General features: G+C 39.4%; 1 protein-coding gene across 1 annotated transcript in view; it reads left to right on the forward strand.

The window, feature by feature from the left end:
* The window catches only part of LOC139934501 (uncharacterized), a 109510-nt gene that overhangs the window by 46277 nt on the left and 46696 nt on the right, over nt 1-16537 (forward strand). Inside the window, exons 23-32 of the mRNA XM_071928758.1 lie at nt 1476-1589; nt 2107-2223; nt 2635-2748; nt 5236-5352; nt 5766-5879; nt 6513-6623; nt 11765-12040; nt 13740-13853; nt 14484-14594; nt 16142-16399. Coding sequence (XP_071784859.1) covers nt 1476-1589; nt 2107-2223; nt 2635-2748; nt 5236-5352; nt 5766-5879; nt 6513-6623; nt 11765-12040; nt 13740-13853; nt 14484-14594; nt 16142-16399 — 1446 coding nt within the window. The remainder of the gene's footprint in view (nt 1-1475; nt 1590-2106; nt 2224-2634; nt 2749-5235; nt 5353-5765; nt 5880-6512; nt 6624-11764; nt 12041-13739; nt 13854-14483; nt 14595-16141; nt 16400-16537) is intronic.

Below are 16537 nucleotides of genomic sequence, written 5' to 3' on the forward strand. Positions count from 1 at the left end.
CTGTCTTTTAGAAATGTACTTGAAATGTTTTAACTTGTTTTTCTTTGATCTGAGGTTCACCAATCTAAATTAATCCCAAGATCCGTTTCTGCCCAAACAGTTCACGTTAAGTGTCTTGCCAGAATGACTCTGGTGTCCTAACTTGGGATTTGAACCCATACACTGATCCCTGTGCCACCAGTATCCAAGTTCAATTGATAACATGATACGCTAAGTTGCAATAAATATGTCTTAAGTACTGCTTTCTCCTGAAACACCTACTTGTACAGTAGCAAACACGATGCTAATTTCTGTCCACTTTCCGACCAGGGTAATACATGCATGAAACTGCTTGGTTGCATATCTAAAACACCTCTTTTCTTTATGTTGTAGTGCACCTATTGTGGAAGAGTTGGATTTAATCCTTGTGCCTTTTGGTTCACATAGCAAACACCCTTGTGTAAAGGTTTTCTCAGGCTTGCGAGTTTGAGTGATTCAGTTTACTTTTGAGGCATCCTTGGTATCATCACAAGAGTAATTGACAATTTTTCTTCTATTTGCTTGCTTGAGCTGCTGTGGTAATGGTCCAAGCAACTACAGTTTCGTCACTCTTTGACGATGACGCTCTTTGAATTTGGATTTAAAACTTCTTCTTTAACTCATGCTTTGTTTAAATCCGCTCCTGATTTCTTTAAAGCTTTATGTTCAACCACAGATGACATTTATTTGAACATTCTGACTTCCTTTTCACATAACTGTCCCTCAAACATTGGCAAACCATTTTCCTAGTTTCCAAGTTTTTGACAAAAGTTATTTTCAGCAGCTTTCTGTGTTACCGTAAATTTGTTATCTATTTGGTGCGTCTCGCTTTTTATACTAATTCTATATTATCCCATACATGATATGTTTCTCTTCAGGTTACTGATAAATTTATTCTTGTGCAGATGTCAAACTTTTCATGCACTTAATTAAATAATTTAATTTGACGCAGCTCTAAAGCTTCTATCTGAACCGACTAGTCTCATAAAACAGTACATGATGAAGCTCAAAGGGTGAATTACTCAGTGTTTCAATGGAGGTGTGTCAGGATCTCGGCAGGACTATCATCTGCAAATGCCTGATTGGATTCAATGGACAGTTTTGTCAAACTAAAAGCGCCAGTGTGTAAACTTTCATTTCATGACAAATTGTTCTTATCCATTCTATGTTCCTAGAACCAACCAATACTTCTTAATATGATGCTGTCATAGAGCTATATACATGTAGCTTAATGGATGCTGTACATGTTTATTTACACTAAGCTCTATATCTTTCGCTATTCTATTTTTCAAATATTTTAATTTACATTTTTCTAACCATACACACCATGACCATGATAAATGTCTATGGAATTGTAGGATTTTTTGGGGTGACAATTACATTTCTTTTCTGAAATTTCCTTGAATCTTTATTGATGAGGTGGCTTTACTTTTTTAACCATACTTACCATGACACAGATCCATGTGCGACTGTTACCTGCTTCAATGGAGGTGCATGTCAGGTTTCTGGCACTACATTCACCTGCCAGTGTGCAACTGGATTCACTGGACAATTTTGTCAAACGGCTGTCAGTACGTAATATATAAGTTCAATGGACAGTTTTATCTACAAATGTATCTTGGGTTGGTTCTTTGACTGTTTTGCCTTTCTGTTATATAGTGATAACAGTTACTTTTGAACAAATTAAGAAGCTTAATGAAATCCATAAGTTTTGATGTCAGTCTGCTGCTTCATAAACTTGTGAGACAGTTACTTGTATATTTCTTTTTCAAAAAATTCCTTGTATCTTTATTGGGTTGAAATTTAGTTTAATTTAGTCCATGTGCGACAATAGTTATCAACAATAGTTATTGTCTGCAGCTCTCCTTGTCATATATTCTTGGGGCATCCAGCCTATGGAATTGTAGGATTTGTTTTGAGACAACTATCTTTTTTCTCCGTTTGTCTTACTTTTCTCCTTGTTGAACCATACTTACCATGACACAGGTCCATGTGCAAAGTGTTCAGTGCTTGAATGGAGAGAGAGTTGTGTCTTTTTCAAAAACTCATTTGATTTGTTTTGAGACAACTATATTCCTTTGACTACAGGTCCATGTGCGACTGTTACCTGCTTCAATGGAGGTGTATGTCAGGTTTCTGGCACTTCCTTCACCTGCCAGTGTGCAACTGGATTCACTGGAACATTTTGTCAAACGGCTGTCGTCAGTACGTATATTTAAGTTCAGTGGACAGTTTTATCAAACTGGTACCGTAAGAACATGTGTACAAATGTATCTAACATGTCTAAGGAAGTTCTCCTCAGTTGTTTCACTTTTGCCCTTATGTTTATATTAAAGTGATTTAGTTACTTCTGAACAAATCAAGAAGTCAAATGAAATCCATTAGTTTCGATGTCAATCTGCTCTTTTAGAAACGTATGGATTTGTTTTGAGACATTTATATTTCTTTTTCCAAAAATTCCTTGTATCTTTATAGGGTTGAAATTTAGATGACTTTACTTTTAACCATGACACAGGTCCATGTGATAGTGTTCAGTGCTTGAATGGAGGGAGAGTTGTGTCTTTTTCGAAAACTTGTTTGATTTATTTTGAGACAACTATATTCCTTTGACTACAGGTCCATGTGATGGTGTTACCTGCTTCAATGGAGGTGTATGTCAGGTTTCTGGCACTTCCTTCACCTGCCAGTGTGCAACTGGATTCACTGGAACATTTTGTCAAACGGCTGTCAGTACGTATATACATGTCCATGTGCGTCGCCATAATGCGTGTCAGCTCAAATGTTCCCGTTCTCGCTGTCTAAGCCAGCTTCATGTTAATGGCAGAAACAAGTGATTGCATCAAAATGTATAACCTGTCAACAATGCCAACCTGTCTCTTCTTGTAACATGTTGCAAAAATTTTTGAATCTTCCTCTTGCAAATCTTCTTAATCTCACTTCATGCTGGATAAAGTCAATGCTGGCAGCCTGTCTTTTATAATGAAAAGTTTAAATTTATTTTTCTTTGATCTGAGGTGATCACCAATCTAAATCGATCACAAGATTTATTTAATAATAATAATAATAAAACAGCATTTATAAAGGCACGCTACATCTGGTGAAAACCATTCAAAGGCACCGGTCAAGATGGAAAGAGGAAAAATTCTCAAGTGTTGGGGAAAGCAAGTGTGAACAGGTGTGTCTTAAGTTAATGCTGAAAGATGGAGATGTCATGGATTTTCCTGAGGTTTTCAGGGAGTGAATTCCACAGAGCATGGGTGCTGTAATGGAAAAACCCCTGTCCCCGTAGCTGGCTAGACGAGACCGGGGAACAAGGAGCATGTTGCTGGTGAATCTAAGACCTGGTCTTGTAGTACGGGGAGTCAACAGGTTTTGAATATAGAGTGGGGCTGAACCTTGGAGAGTGCCTTGAAAGTGAGAATGATTTTTTTTTAATTTGATGCGTTGTTTGATGGGAAGCCAATGTAGATTATAAAGGATTGGAGTGATGTGGTCATGCAATTTGTTTTCAGTCAAGAGACGTGCTGCAGCGTTCTGAACAGATTGGAGGCGCTGCAGCGTGCTCTGTGGAAGGCCAGCAAGCAGACTGTTACAGAAATCCAGTCTGGAGGTGATAAATGCATGGATGAGTTGCTCTGCTGCCTTCATGGAAAGAAGACGTCTGATCTTAGCGATGCGTCTGAGGTGTACGTAGGAAGATTGGCAGACACGAGAAACATGTTTTTCTAGGTTCATGCACTGGTCAAAGAGCAGGCCGAGATTTCGTACATCTGTGCTTGGTGTGACCAGGGTATCGCCAATCTGAATGTGTTGGATGGGAACTTTGTTGCGGAGTTGTGGAGAGGAGATGATTATGAACTTCGTTTTAGAAGGATTGAACTTAAGAAAGTTGTCCAGCATCCATCTTTGGAAGTCGTGCAAGCAGTTGGTGAGTGACAAGAGGATGTTGTCGTGATTACCTACCAAGTTGGGACTGAAAGTTGTGTATAATTGTGTGTCGTCAGCGTAGAAGTGTGATTGTAAATGATGTTTCTTAGCAATTTGACCAAGTGGCGATGTATATAGAGTGAAAAGAACGGGACCTAGGACGGAGCCCTGCGGGACTCCATAGTATACTTTGGCCTCCGGTGATGATTCCCCTTGAATTTGAACTAGTTGAGAACGGTTGTGAAGGTAGGATTTGATCCAGTTTAAAGCTGTGCCCCCAATACCAAAATTAGAATGCAGTCTCTGAATGAGAACATCGTGGTCAATTGTATCGAAGGCCGCTGAGAGGTCGAGCAAGATCATCAGTACAGCCTTTTTGCTGTCCACTGCGCACATGATGTCATTGTGGACTTTAAGAAGGGCCGTTTCCACACTATGAAACTTACGGTACGCAGATTGGTGACTTTCGCGCAGCTGGTTTTCTAACAAGTGTGCGTTTAGTCTTGCAGCAACGACCTTCTCAGTGACCTTCGACACAAAGGACAAATTAGATATAGGACGATAGTTCTTTAAGTCATTACAGTTCAAAGATTCTTTCTTGATTACTGGGGTGATCAAAGCAGTTTTGAAGCTGTCTGGGAACTGGCCCCTTTCGAGAGACATGTTGATCAGCCGGGTGATTGGGACTACCAACGAGTTGTTCATGTTCTTAACCAGCAATGTCGGTAGAGGGTCCAGTGGGCATGATTTGGGAGGAGATCTCTTGATTATCTTGGCGATCTCGTCCTCCGTAGAAGGTCTCAGGGTTTCGAGGGTTGGACTCAGTGGTGGGGTTGGGTCAGAGCTACTGCTAACTGTGATAGGTGAGGGTATGGGGCCTGTTTGATTTGAAACCAGGTCACTTCTGATCTGATCAACTTTGCTAGTGAAATAAGGTGAAAATCTGCTCGCTGGTTCCCTTGGATGCGTGTCAGTAGGAAGCTTGTGGGTTGTTTTCCTGTGCATGAGGTGATTTGTTATTTCAAAGAGAGCCTTTTGGTTACCTTCACAGTCTTGTATTTTCTCGCGGTAATAACTAGACTTGGCTTCAGCGAAGATGAGTTTACATAGGCCACGCTGTGTTTTGAAAATGTCATGATCAATTACCAGCCTGGATTTCCGCCACCTCCTCTCTAGTTGGCGGCGTCGACGCTTTTCAAGTGTGAAACGCTCATTATACCAGAGAGAGTTGTGTCTTTTTCAAAAACTCATTTGTTTTGTTTTGAGACAACTATATTCCTTTGACTACAGGTCCATGTGATGGTGTTACCTGCTTCAATGGAGGTGTATGTCAGGCTGCTGGCACTTCCTTCACCTGCCAGTGTGCAACTGGATTCACTGGAACATTTTGTCAAACGGCTGTCGTCAGTACGTATATTTAAGTTCAGTGGACAGTTTTATGAAACTGGTACCGTAAGAACATGTGTACAAATGTATCTTATATGTCTAAGGAAGTTCTCCTCATCAGTTGTTTCACTTTTGCCCTTATGTTTATATTAAAGTGATTTAGTTACTTCTGAACAAATCAAATGTCAAATGAAATCCATTAGTTTCGATGTCAATCTGCTCTTTTAGAAACGTATGGATTTGTTTTGAGACATTTATATTTCTTTTTCCAAAAAGTCCTTGTATCTTTATAGGGTTGAATTTTAGATGACTTTACTTTTAACCATGACACAGGTCCATGTGATGGTGTTCAAGGCTTGAATGGAGGGAGAGTTGTGTCTTTTTCAAAAACTTGTTTGATTTGTTTTGAGACAACTATATTCCTTTGACTACAGGTCCATGTGATGGTGTTACCTGCTTCAATGGAGGTGTATGTCAGGTTTCTGGCACTTCCTTCACCTGCCAGTGTGCAACTGGATTCACTGGAACATTTTGTCAAACAACCATCGGTACGTATATACATGTCCCTGTCTGTTGTCAGACGTTTGTTGGCACAAATATTCCTAGAGTGATATAGTTACTTTTGAACTATTTCAAAGGCAGTGAACACTGTTGGGAATTACTCAAAATAATTATTGGCATAAAAACTTACTTGGTAACGGTAACGAGTATGGGGGAGCTGTTGATAGTATAAAACATTGTGAGAAGCGGCTCCCTCTGAAAAAAACCTGGCTTTCAAGAAAGAGTTAGAATTCCACAAACTTGATTTAGAGACCTCAGAATAAGATTTTGAGGATTCGAAATCAATCATCTGAAAGCACACAAGTTGTGTGACAAGGGTGGTTTTTTTTCTTTCATAATTATCTCGCAATTTCGACGACCAATTGAGCTCACATTTTCACAGGTTGTTATTTTATTCATATGCTGAGATACACTAAGTGAGAAGACTTGTCTTTGACAATTACCAACAGTGTCCATAGTGTCTTTAAGAGGTCAAATGAAATACAAAAGTTGGGTGTTAATCTGCTCTTTCATAAACTCATGGATTGTTTTGAGACAATTATATTGTGTTTAACTAAATGTACTTTCTTTTAATTGAAATTTTGTTGACATTTATTTTAACCTTACTTACCATGAAACAGATCCATGTGCGACTGTTACCTGCTTGAATGGAGGTGTATGTCAGGCTGCTGGCACTTCCTTCACCTGCCAGTGTGCAACTGGATTCACTGGACAATTTTGTCAAACGGCCAGTAAGTATTATTTATGTCCCTGTCTATTGTGAAACGTTAAATTATAGGTTACAAATGTCATAGCTGTGTAGGCCGGCTTGCTTTCAATGAAAGAGGAGAAACATTTAATGTGAGGTGTCCGGGCAAAATTACTCTAATTGGAGACTTTGGGACGCTACAATGTAGGTGGCAGCAGACTTACCAGGTAAACTCCCAATGTTTATGCAGTTCTGAGCGTGCGCACATGACCTAAAACAATGGATTTTACCTGGTAAGTCTGCTACCACCAAGCCTCTCCCAAAAGTCTCCCATTGAAGTCAACAAAAATTACAAACAACTTATAAACAAGTCTGAAATTCCCAATAGCAAATTCCTATTAAAAAAATCCTACTGGTATCCCAGTTTTAATCATCCCGCCGGGAGTCCTAGTTCATCTGCATGACTTTAACCAGGATCCCTGTTCAAAAATGTGATTTTTGGGGGGGTGTGATAACTTTAACCCGACGGCAGAGTCCCGGCTTCATTTCATTACAATTCAAGTGAAATGTCAATTCATAAATGACTGTAGTGTCTTAATTTGGGATTTTTGTTGTGATTTTTCTACCGGCAGAGTCCGGGCTTCATTTCATCACAATTCAAGTGAAGTGTCATGCCGTAAGTGTCATGCCATGAACCACTCTAGTGTCAATAACTTTGGATTTAAACCCATCACACACTGATCCGTATGCCATCAGTATCTCAGTCCAGTTCAGAACCCGGGGCCTTTCTTAAAGCTCGGCTTGGGCTCCGGCTCAGGCTTAGGCTCCGCGCTCTGTGTACGCAGCTTGTCTTTAACCTGCATTTTAGAGCAGCACGTTTTGCACGAATATCAGCACGCGGAGCCTAAGACCAGCTTAGAGAAAGGCCCTCTGGTACCTCTCTTTAACTCCAATATGCCAACATGTACAAATCAGTTCAAAATGAGAGTAAAATTTGTTCCAATAAACAATTTTTTAAATACTGCTCTGTCCTGCATTATCTAGGTGTACAAATGCCTTTGAACATAGCATCCTTATATAAAAACACAATGCTAATTGCTGGTTACCAAATTCATTGCGTTGGAGTAGAGCTTATGTACCTAGTATTTTGTTGCTTGGATTTAAGAGATGTTAAATTTGCGTCGGGGATAAAGAATATTATTTTTTTATTTTTTTACCCATACACCGATGTGTGTTAGCACTGTATACTCAGTACTTTCCCAAGTCCTGTGAAAAAAATTCACAGGCATAATACCCGGGTGGGATTCGAACCCACGACCCTTGCAATTCTAGAGCAGTGTCTTACCAACTAGACTACCGAGTTTGCCCGGTAGCTAGAGGCAGTTTGAATCCTATGTTTTAGCAGCGGGTACTGCAACGATATGTTAAATTTGCGTCGGGGATAAAGAATATTAATTTTTTTTTTTACCCATACACCGATGTGTGTTAGCACTGTATACTCAGTACTTTCCTGAGTCCTGTGAAAAAATATCACAGGCATGTTACTCAGGTGGGATTTCGATTTTTTGAATTCACGTAGAACTTTCTTTTGTTCTTTTGTAAGGTCACAGGTGCTAGTGTTACCAACCTCCCTACAAAAGTATGGTTGACAAAGGGATACTGATTCTTTCTAAAGATTGTTTCATTGAAGGACAAGTTTTACCACCGTGTCATGCTTGTTGAATATTTTAGTAGATGTTCAATTGATATCTGGGGTGGATTGCACCAAGCGGTCTCAAATCAGTCTATGCGCTATAGCCGGCTAACTTGAGACGCGCTTAGACAGTCTTTAATTATAGACCGATTGCAATAGCAAGGTCTATAATTATAGCCAGTCTGAAATCTTTAGCCCGCCCTGAGCTGGCTATAATCGTACTTTGTTTTGGTTTTTTAACCATCCCCCGAGACAGTGGCACTGTGTTCCACTGCCCTTATTTGCACTTTTATGCACAACTTTACTAATAAAATTTTAGAAATGGATTGCACCCATTAGAGTCATGATGATGATGATACAGTGAATCGTAAATATCTGTTGCCAAGAGTAAAAAAATATTCACAGACTTGATATTCGATGATTTAAACCAAAGCAATATGAACAATGCTGTTTAACTAGTGCTGTAGATGGGCTAACTATTATGGGACATTTATTCGTATTGCATTACTTTCGCGAACTTATCTACATGTAAAACCGGCTTATTGCAACAGGCTTAATAACTGACTAAGCTAAGACCGTCTAAGGCAGATAGCCGGCTGTAACTGACTGGTCTTAGACTGCTGACTAAGACCGTTTTATTGCAATCCGCCCCACAGGGATAAAGAATGTGTAGCACTGTACTTTCCCAGAGTCTTGTGGAGTAAAAAAAGGAAGAAGTGTTATGCCTTTGGATTTGTTCAACATCACTCCGGAAAGTGCATGTAGTGATGCTAATACCAGTGTTTGGGTTAAACATTATTATATAACACCCAAGCAGATCCTTGCCATTTGATTGGAGGATTGTCCGTCACGTGATAGCAAATAAAAGTACCATTGCACACTGAGTCACTCACCGTGCTTTTTCGTACCATCCGAAGCGTGCAGGGGTACTTTTTGGATGGAAAAACGTCACTGCGTGGTAACTCTTTGGTAATGCAGCAGGTGTTCTGCAAGAAGGCATAGTAAAATTACTAGCATTCGGCTTATACACAGTTGAAATTAATTGTTTTGAAAGTTGTATCGTTCAATCAAAATGACAAAGATCTACTTGGATGTTATATAAAACAAATAATCAATGTTTTTCATTCGTGCAATGGTGCGAATATGTTCATTCATTGAAAACTGGAATGTTCCATTCAACTCGGCTCCGCCTCGTAGAATAGAACATTCCATCTTTCAACTCATGAACATATTCACATTCACACCATTGCCATTGCACTCATAAACATTCATTATGTGTATACTATTCTATACTTAAAATAGTTTTGGGATTAAACACAATTTTCTTTTTACTGGAGTTGGACTTGAACCTGCAACTTCCTGATTATTGTACCAGCGCTCTACAAATTAAGCTATCCAGCCCTATGTTGACGGTTCAACTCCTGAGGTGGATTGCAATAAAACGGTCTTAGTCAACAGTCTAAGACCAGTCAGTTATAGCCGGCTATCTGTCTTAGCCGGTCTTAGCTTAGTCAGTCATTAAGCCTGTTGCAATAAGCCGGTCTTAGATAAGTCGTTGAAAAGTAATGAAATACGAACAAATGTCCCATAATACTTAGCACATCTACAGCACTAGTTGAACAGCATTGTTCATATTGCTTTGGTTTAAATCATCGAATATCAAATCTGTGAGTTGTATCATTTTTACTTTTGGGAACATACATTTATGATACAATCACCTCGATCATCATCATAATGCCTCCCATGGTTGTAATCTATTGCTGAAATAAAATCTAATCCTAGATCTCTTTGTATCAAATCATCTACAACTAACAAATGCAGCGCCATCTTTAAAAACAAAAAACAAAGACCGATTATAGCCAGCTCAGAGCAGGCTTAAGATTTAAGACTGGCTATAATTATAGACCGCACTATTGCAATTGGTCTATAATTGAAGACTGTCTAAGCGCATCTCAAGTTAGCCGGCTATAGCAAATAGACTGGTTTAAGACCGCTTGGTGCAATCCGCCCCAGTTCTAGTAAATTTGTCTTTATGGAAAGGTTTGCGATAACACCATGTAATGACAACATTGTATCTCTAATGAGCTGGGGTGTTTCTAAAAAGAACGGTTGGTTTCTCAACTCATTGATTATGTTTCCCTCTTGGATAGATTATATAATGTTTTTGGGTTAGCAGGTCATGTTCAACTGTGGTTTCATTCATACCTTGTTGGTCGCACTAATAGAGTTAAGGTTGCTAGTGAGCTATCTGACCTCCAGGTATTGGAGTTTGGTTTACCACAAGGTTCTGTGGTAGGGCCTCAGCTGTTTTCCCTATTTACTTAACCCCTGGCCACCATTATTGAACGGTTTGAGCACATTCGCTATCACTTCTATGCTGACGATATCCAGCTGTACATTCAATTTAATCCCAACAACCCTGGTGAAATCAATCAAGCTCTTTCCACATTGTCGGAATGTATAATGGACATAAAACAATAGATGTTAAGCAACATGCTTCAACTCAACGATTGCAAAACTAATTTCTTTGTCTGTGCCAACAGTAGATGTCTCAGTTCGCTATCTGATGTTTTCCTCCAAGTAGACTCCGAAATCATCCAGCCTTCCTTGAAATCTTGGAGTGGAGTTTGACCAGGCCATGCGGATGTCCGACCAAGTCACTTCTATTTGCCGATCCGTTAATTTCAGTCTACGCAACCTTTCTCGGATAAGAATGTACATTGATAAGCCCACATGCCATGCTGCTGTTAGAGCCCTTGTAACGTCTCGTCTCGATTATGCTAACTCTCTTCTCTATGGAATATCATCTGTTGACTGTCAACGCCTTCAACGCCTCCAAAATCGTGCAGCTAAACTGATCTACATGTACCAGACCAAGAAATATGACAGAGTCACTCCCATTCTTCACGATCTTCACTGGCTGACAGTCTCCAACTGTATCAACTTTAAAATAATTACCCTGGTCTTCAAATGTCTCAATACCACCTCTGTGCCTTCATACCTAACGGATCTCATTCAGTTGTACAAACCTAACAGATACCTCCGGTCATCTAGTGACACCAGACTACTTGTCATCCCAAAAACACGCACCACTTCTGGGGGAAAAAGCTTCCACGCTGCTGCCCCCAAACTCTGGAATGATTTACCTCACAGCATCCGCCACTCTAGCTCACTAGCAGCCTTCAAGAAATTTCCCAAAACCCACCCGTTCAACTGATTTGCTTGCTTTTATTTATTCTTTGCTCTTTGTTTATTTTTTGTGTACAGCGCTGTGGTACTTTCCTCTGTTAGTTAGAGTGCTTTATAAATACCTTGTAGTATTATTATTATTATAACTCAACGTTTCGATCAGTATGCTATGATCATCTTCTGGAGAAGACGATTTGTCTTTGTTCAAACCCACAACTACTTTATACTTTGAGCAAACAAAATTAGCTGTTGCTTCCTTTAACAAACACTAAACTGCTTTCCTTTGATGTTTATTTTTGCAGCGGAAGCACTAAGTATTGTTTGCCCTGAAAGTAGGATCATCAATGCTGCTGATAGTCAAAATGTAGTACTAGCTCAACCAACAGTTACTGGCGCAGTTGGAACTGTGACTTATACATACTTTGTAGTGGGCCCCACCGGAAATCTTGTACCAGTTAACAATCAAATGCTAAGTACAACAGCTCCATCTGTGACAACCATCGTAACTTTTGCAGAAGACCAGTCTGGGAGACAATCTGTGCTTTGTTCATATATGATCACAACCAATGCAGCACCAAGTAAGAATAATTCTAAAGCAAGGTTAACTTTTGCAAGTACTTTTGATGAATGGCATCCCAAAACAATGTGGGGTTTTTTATTTATCTGGACTCCCTTCAGGCGCAAAGTGTACATTGCCTCAACGAAAGAAAACATTCAACCTAATAGAGATGAAAGCGTATTTTGTATGAACCTTTAATACAGGAGCACATCAGGGCCCAATTTCATAGAGCTGCTTAAGCAAAAAAATTTGCTTAAGCAAAAAATTCATTGCTTAGTAAAATCAGATTACCGGCCAAGACTCCACTCAATTGTAATGCTAAGTAAACAACAGCTTAATACTAGTCATAAGCAGTGTATACATGGTATATGGCAGGAAATTTTGGCCAGTGACATTTAAGCGAGCTATTTTCGTGCTTAAGCAAATTTTTGGCTTAAGCAGCTCTATGAAATTGGCCCCTGTCCTGAAATAACTACACAAGATTGGTTAGACTGCAGTACTTGCAACCACAAGGTTATGGGTTCGAACCCCAGCTAACCACTGATTTTGCAATGACTAGAATAAGTATTGTCGTCTAGTTACTGAATCACAATTTCTTGATTTGTGTAATTCATAATCATAGACGTTGAACCAATTTCTGTATGAGAGAGATTTGGCTGTTGCAAGCTTGGTGTTTATAACCCCGTTGTGGGATTTTGCCAAGTTCCCTTGATGGGAAGACTGTCTAAACAAACAAACAAGTGTTCCTTGTGCATGCAGTGCACTTGGATGCCTCCAAGTGGCCTGAATAAATTGCCCCTTCGTTCTTTAGGAGCAGACTGTGCAGAGTATGGAGCATTTTGATCTATAGGACAAACAATGTGTTATTAGTGGTTGTGCCCAAACAGAGAAATGGTATTGCGTCAATGGCGTTCCTCAAGAACACTTTCATTTTCCTGTTCACTCTTGTACTGGCTTGACTCGTTGAGAGTATGATGCCAGGCTTATGCGGGGGTAGTGGATTCTATTCCTGCAGTTGCTTGAAGTTGTTCAAGCTCCCTGCATTCACTAGTGAGTCGTATTACGGTCCTTGGAAAGAATGAGTTTTTGTGGATGTCCATGCAGGCTCTCTGTGGGTGATGAAGCTTCTACTATTTGGTTCCCTTGTTCGCAAAACCAAGTGTTCCAGGGATGAGATTGTTCAGATTTTTTTGGCTGAATTCAGACTGTTTATATCGACCTGATGAGGAATGATTTTTTCCACAAATTCAAGAAATCCTATTCATTGGTCTACTTCTCTAGTGCTTTGGATACTGTTTCCAAAAGCTCCTTGGAATCTATAACCCCAGGGGTTACCAAACGGTAGAAATGGCATCATTTCAACATACATTTGAATTCGTATCCAGGTTTCAGACTTTTTGGTTAGTAATGACTCTCATCCCTTGTACCTATTTCGCCAATGCTGTTGGTGAATGAGTTTGGATCAGCACAATTTGTTTGGAGTGGTCAGCAAGTTGCTCCACAGGAATATACAGTCATTTCTACCATCTCATAACTGCAAATTTAGTTTCAATTAAATTTTGTTGACATTCCTTTCACCTTACGTTATGAGACAAGTCCATGTGCAAATATTCTGTGCTTGATTGCTTATTATTATTTATTTGGCTGGGTGTTCCTGGTATTTTTATTAAATTGAACTTTTGTTGACATTTCTTTTAATGTTACTTCCTATGACACAGGTCCATGTGATGGTGTTACCTGCTTTAATGGAGGTGTATGTCAGGTTTCTGGCACTTCATTCACCTGCCAGTGTGCATCTGGATTCACTGGAACATTTTGTCAAACGACACTCGGTACGTATATTTATGTCCCTGTCTGTTGTCAGACGTTTGTTGGCACAAATATTCCTAGAGTGATATAGTTACTTTTGAACTATTTCAAAGGCAGTGAACACTGTTGGGAATTACTCAAAATAAGTATTGGCATAAAAACTTACTTGGTAACGGTAACGAGTATGGGGGAGCTGTTGATAGTATAAAACATTGTGAGAAGCGGCTCCCTCTGAAAAAAACCTGGCTTTCAAGAAAGAGTTAGAATTCCACAAACTTGATTTAGAGACTCTCAGAATAAGATTTTGAGGATTCGAAATCAATCATCTGAAAGCACACAAGTTGTGTGACAAGGGTGTTTTTCTTTCATAATTATCTCGCAATTTCGACGACCAATTGAGCTCACATTTTCACAGGTTGTTATTTTATTCATATGCTGAGATACACTAAGTGAGAAGACTTGTCTTTGACAATTACCAATAGTGTCCATAGTGTCTTTAAGAGGTCAAATGAAATACAAAAGTTGGATGTTAATCTGCTCTTTCATAAACTCATGGATTGTTTTGAGACAATTATATTGTGCTTAACTAAATGTACTTTCTTTTAATTGAAATTTTGTTGACATTTATTTTAACCTTACTTACCATGAAACAGATCCATGTGCGACTGTTACCTGCTTGAATGGAGGTATATGTCTGCTTCTGGGAACTACGCCCACCTGCCAGTGTGCAACTGGATTCACTGGACAATTTTGTCAAACGGCCAGTAAGTATTATTTATGTCCCTGTCTATTGTGAAACGTTAAATTATAGGTTACAAATGTCATAGCTGTGTAGGCCGGCTTGCTTTCAATGAAAGAGGAGAAACATTTAATGTGAGGTGTCCAGACGTTTGGTGTCACAAATGTTCCTGTCCTGGCTGTGCAAACTACATGTAGAATGGAAGATAAGAAGCAATTAATGTGAAACCGCTTGGCAGAAAAACTCTATTGAATCCACACATTAATTCCTGAATGACAGGATCTGAGACCTGTAGAACCTCGTACATCCGGAAAAGTTCATGCCAAAAGCGAGGATGAGATTGTTCAGACTTTGGGCTGAATTCAGACTTTTTATGTCGGCCTGGTGAAGAAAATCAGACAATATTTATGTCCACACTTAAAGAAATCCTGCTCATTGGTCTACTTCTCTAGTGCTTTGGATACTGTTTCCAAAAGCTCCTTGGAATCTATAACCCCAGGGGGGTTACCAACAGGTAGAAATGGCATCATTTCAACATACCTTTGAATTTGTATCCAAGTTTCAAACTTTTTCGTTAGTGACTCTCACCTCTGAAAAAAGGTGCTGCAGCTCATCACAGTCGGTTGGAGTATTTTTCTGATTCGCCTTTTTAGGTGGATTCTGGGCTATATAAGAGCTGTTCCATTACTTATATTGTTGTACAACCATTAGTTGATCATTAAGTTGAGACAATTAGTAATGACCATTATAATCACTCAAGCATGAGTGGAATAAAGGAAATTGTAAAGCACTTTTGCTTATCGTATATGGATGCAAAGATGACCCAAAGCAAGGCAGTGGACACCATTGGTAATTACTCAAAATAATTATAAGCATCAAATCTTACATGGTAATGAGTAATGGGGAAAGGTTCATAGTATAAACCGATGTGAGACGGCTCCCTCTAAAGTGAAGTACAGCTACAATAGTTTTCGAGAAACAAATCATTTTCCACGAATATGATTTCAAGAACTTGGGTTTAGAATTTAAGGTCGCGAAATCAAGCATCTGCTGAAAGCACCAAACTTCGTTTGATAGGGGTGTTTTTTTTTCTGTCATTATTATATCGCAACTTTGACGACCAATTGAGCTCAAATTTTCACAGGTTTGTTATTTTATGCATGTACATGTATGTTGAGATACAGAAAGTGAGGAGACTGGTCTTTGACAATAGTGTCCAGGGTCTTTAAAACAGCACAATATGCTGAAAAATATGGATTTTTTTTGAGGTGGCAGGTGGGTTTGGTGATGTTTCATCATGCACATGCATGAATGTTATGAATAAAGAATTTAAGACATGTTCACACAAAACACGGAAGAGAACTATGGTGAAAAAAAGTGTGGTTTGCCTGCACAACATTTGAAGTGATTTTGTGCCAGCAATGACAAAGCCTTCTCTTTTCGTGTAGAAATTGTAGATCCATCCTCGGAAATCTCTTTAAGTTTTGGTTTACTTTAACTTTTGTTTGTTTATTTACAATGTTCAAGAGAATTCACAAACCATTTACTCTGTTTACTCCCCTTTCTTTGCAGCTGACACAGTGCCACCAACGCTTCTAAATTGTCCAACCGGGACCCTTTTTGAGGCTGTTCCGTTTCTATCTTCAACTGTTGATGTAACGTGGACTGCACCAACTGCAGTTGATAACTCTGGGGTGACGCCTGATATTACGGTTTCACCAAGAGGCCCAGGTCCTTTCGCTGTCGGAACTACCACCATAGTGTACACAGCCACAGATGGAAGTGGCAACACGGCTACATGCAGTTTCATTGTTCAAGTTACACAATTACGTAAGACAGAAGTTTGTTTATTTGTATACATGTAGTTGTTGGGTTTGTTGTTTGTTTCGTTGAGGTGTTTGTGCATTTGTTTCCAGGTATTTGTTTGTTTGGTTGGTTTAAGAGGATTTTTTCAGAGGTGGCAGGTGG

This window comes from Asterias amurensis, chromosome 3 (assembly GCF_032118995.1).
Source record: "Asterias amurensis chromosome 3, ASM3211899v1".
Lineage (NCBI taxonomy): Eukaryota > Metazoa > Echinodermata > Asteroidea > Forcipulatida > Asteriidae > Asterias > Asterias amurensis.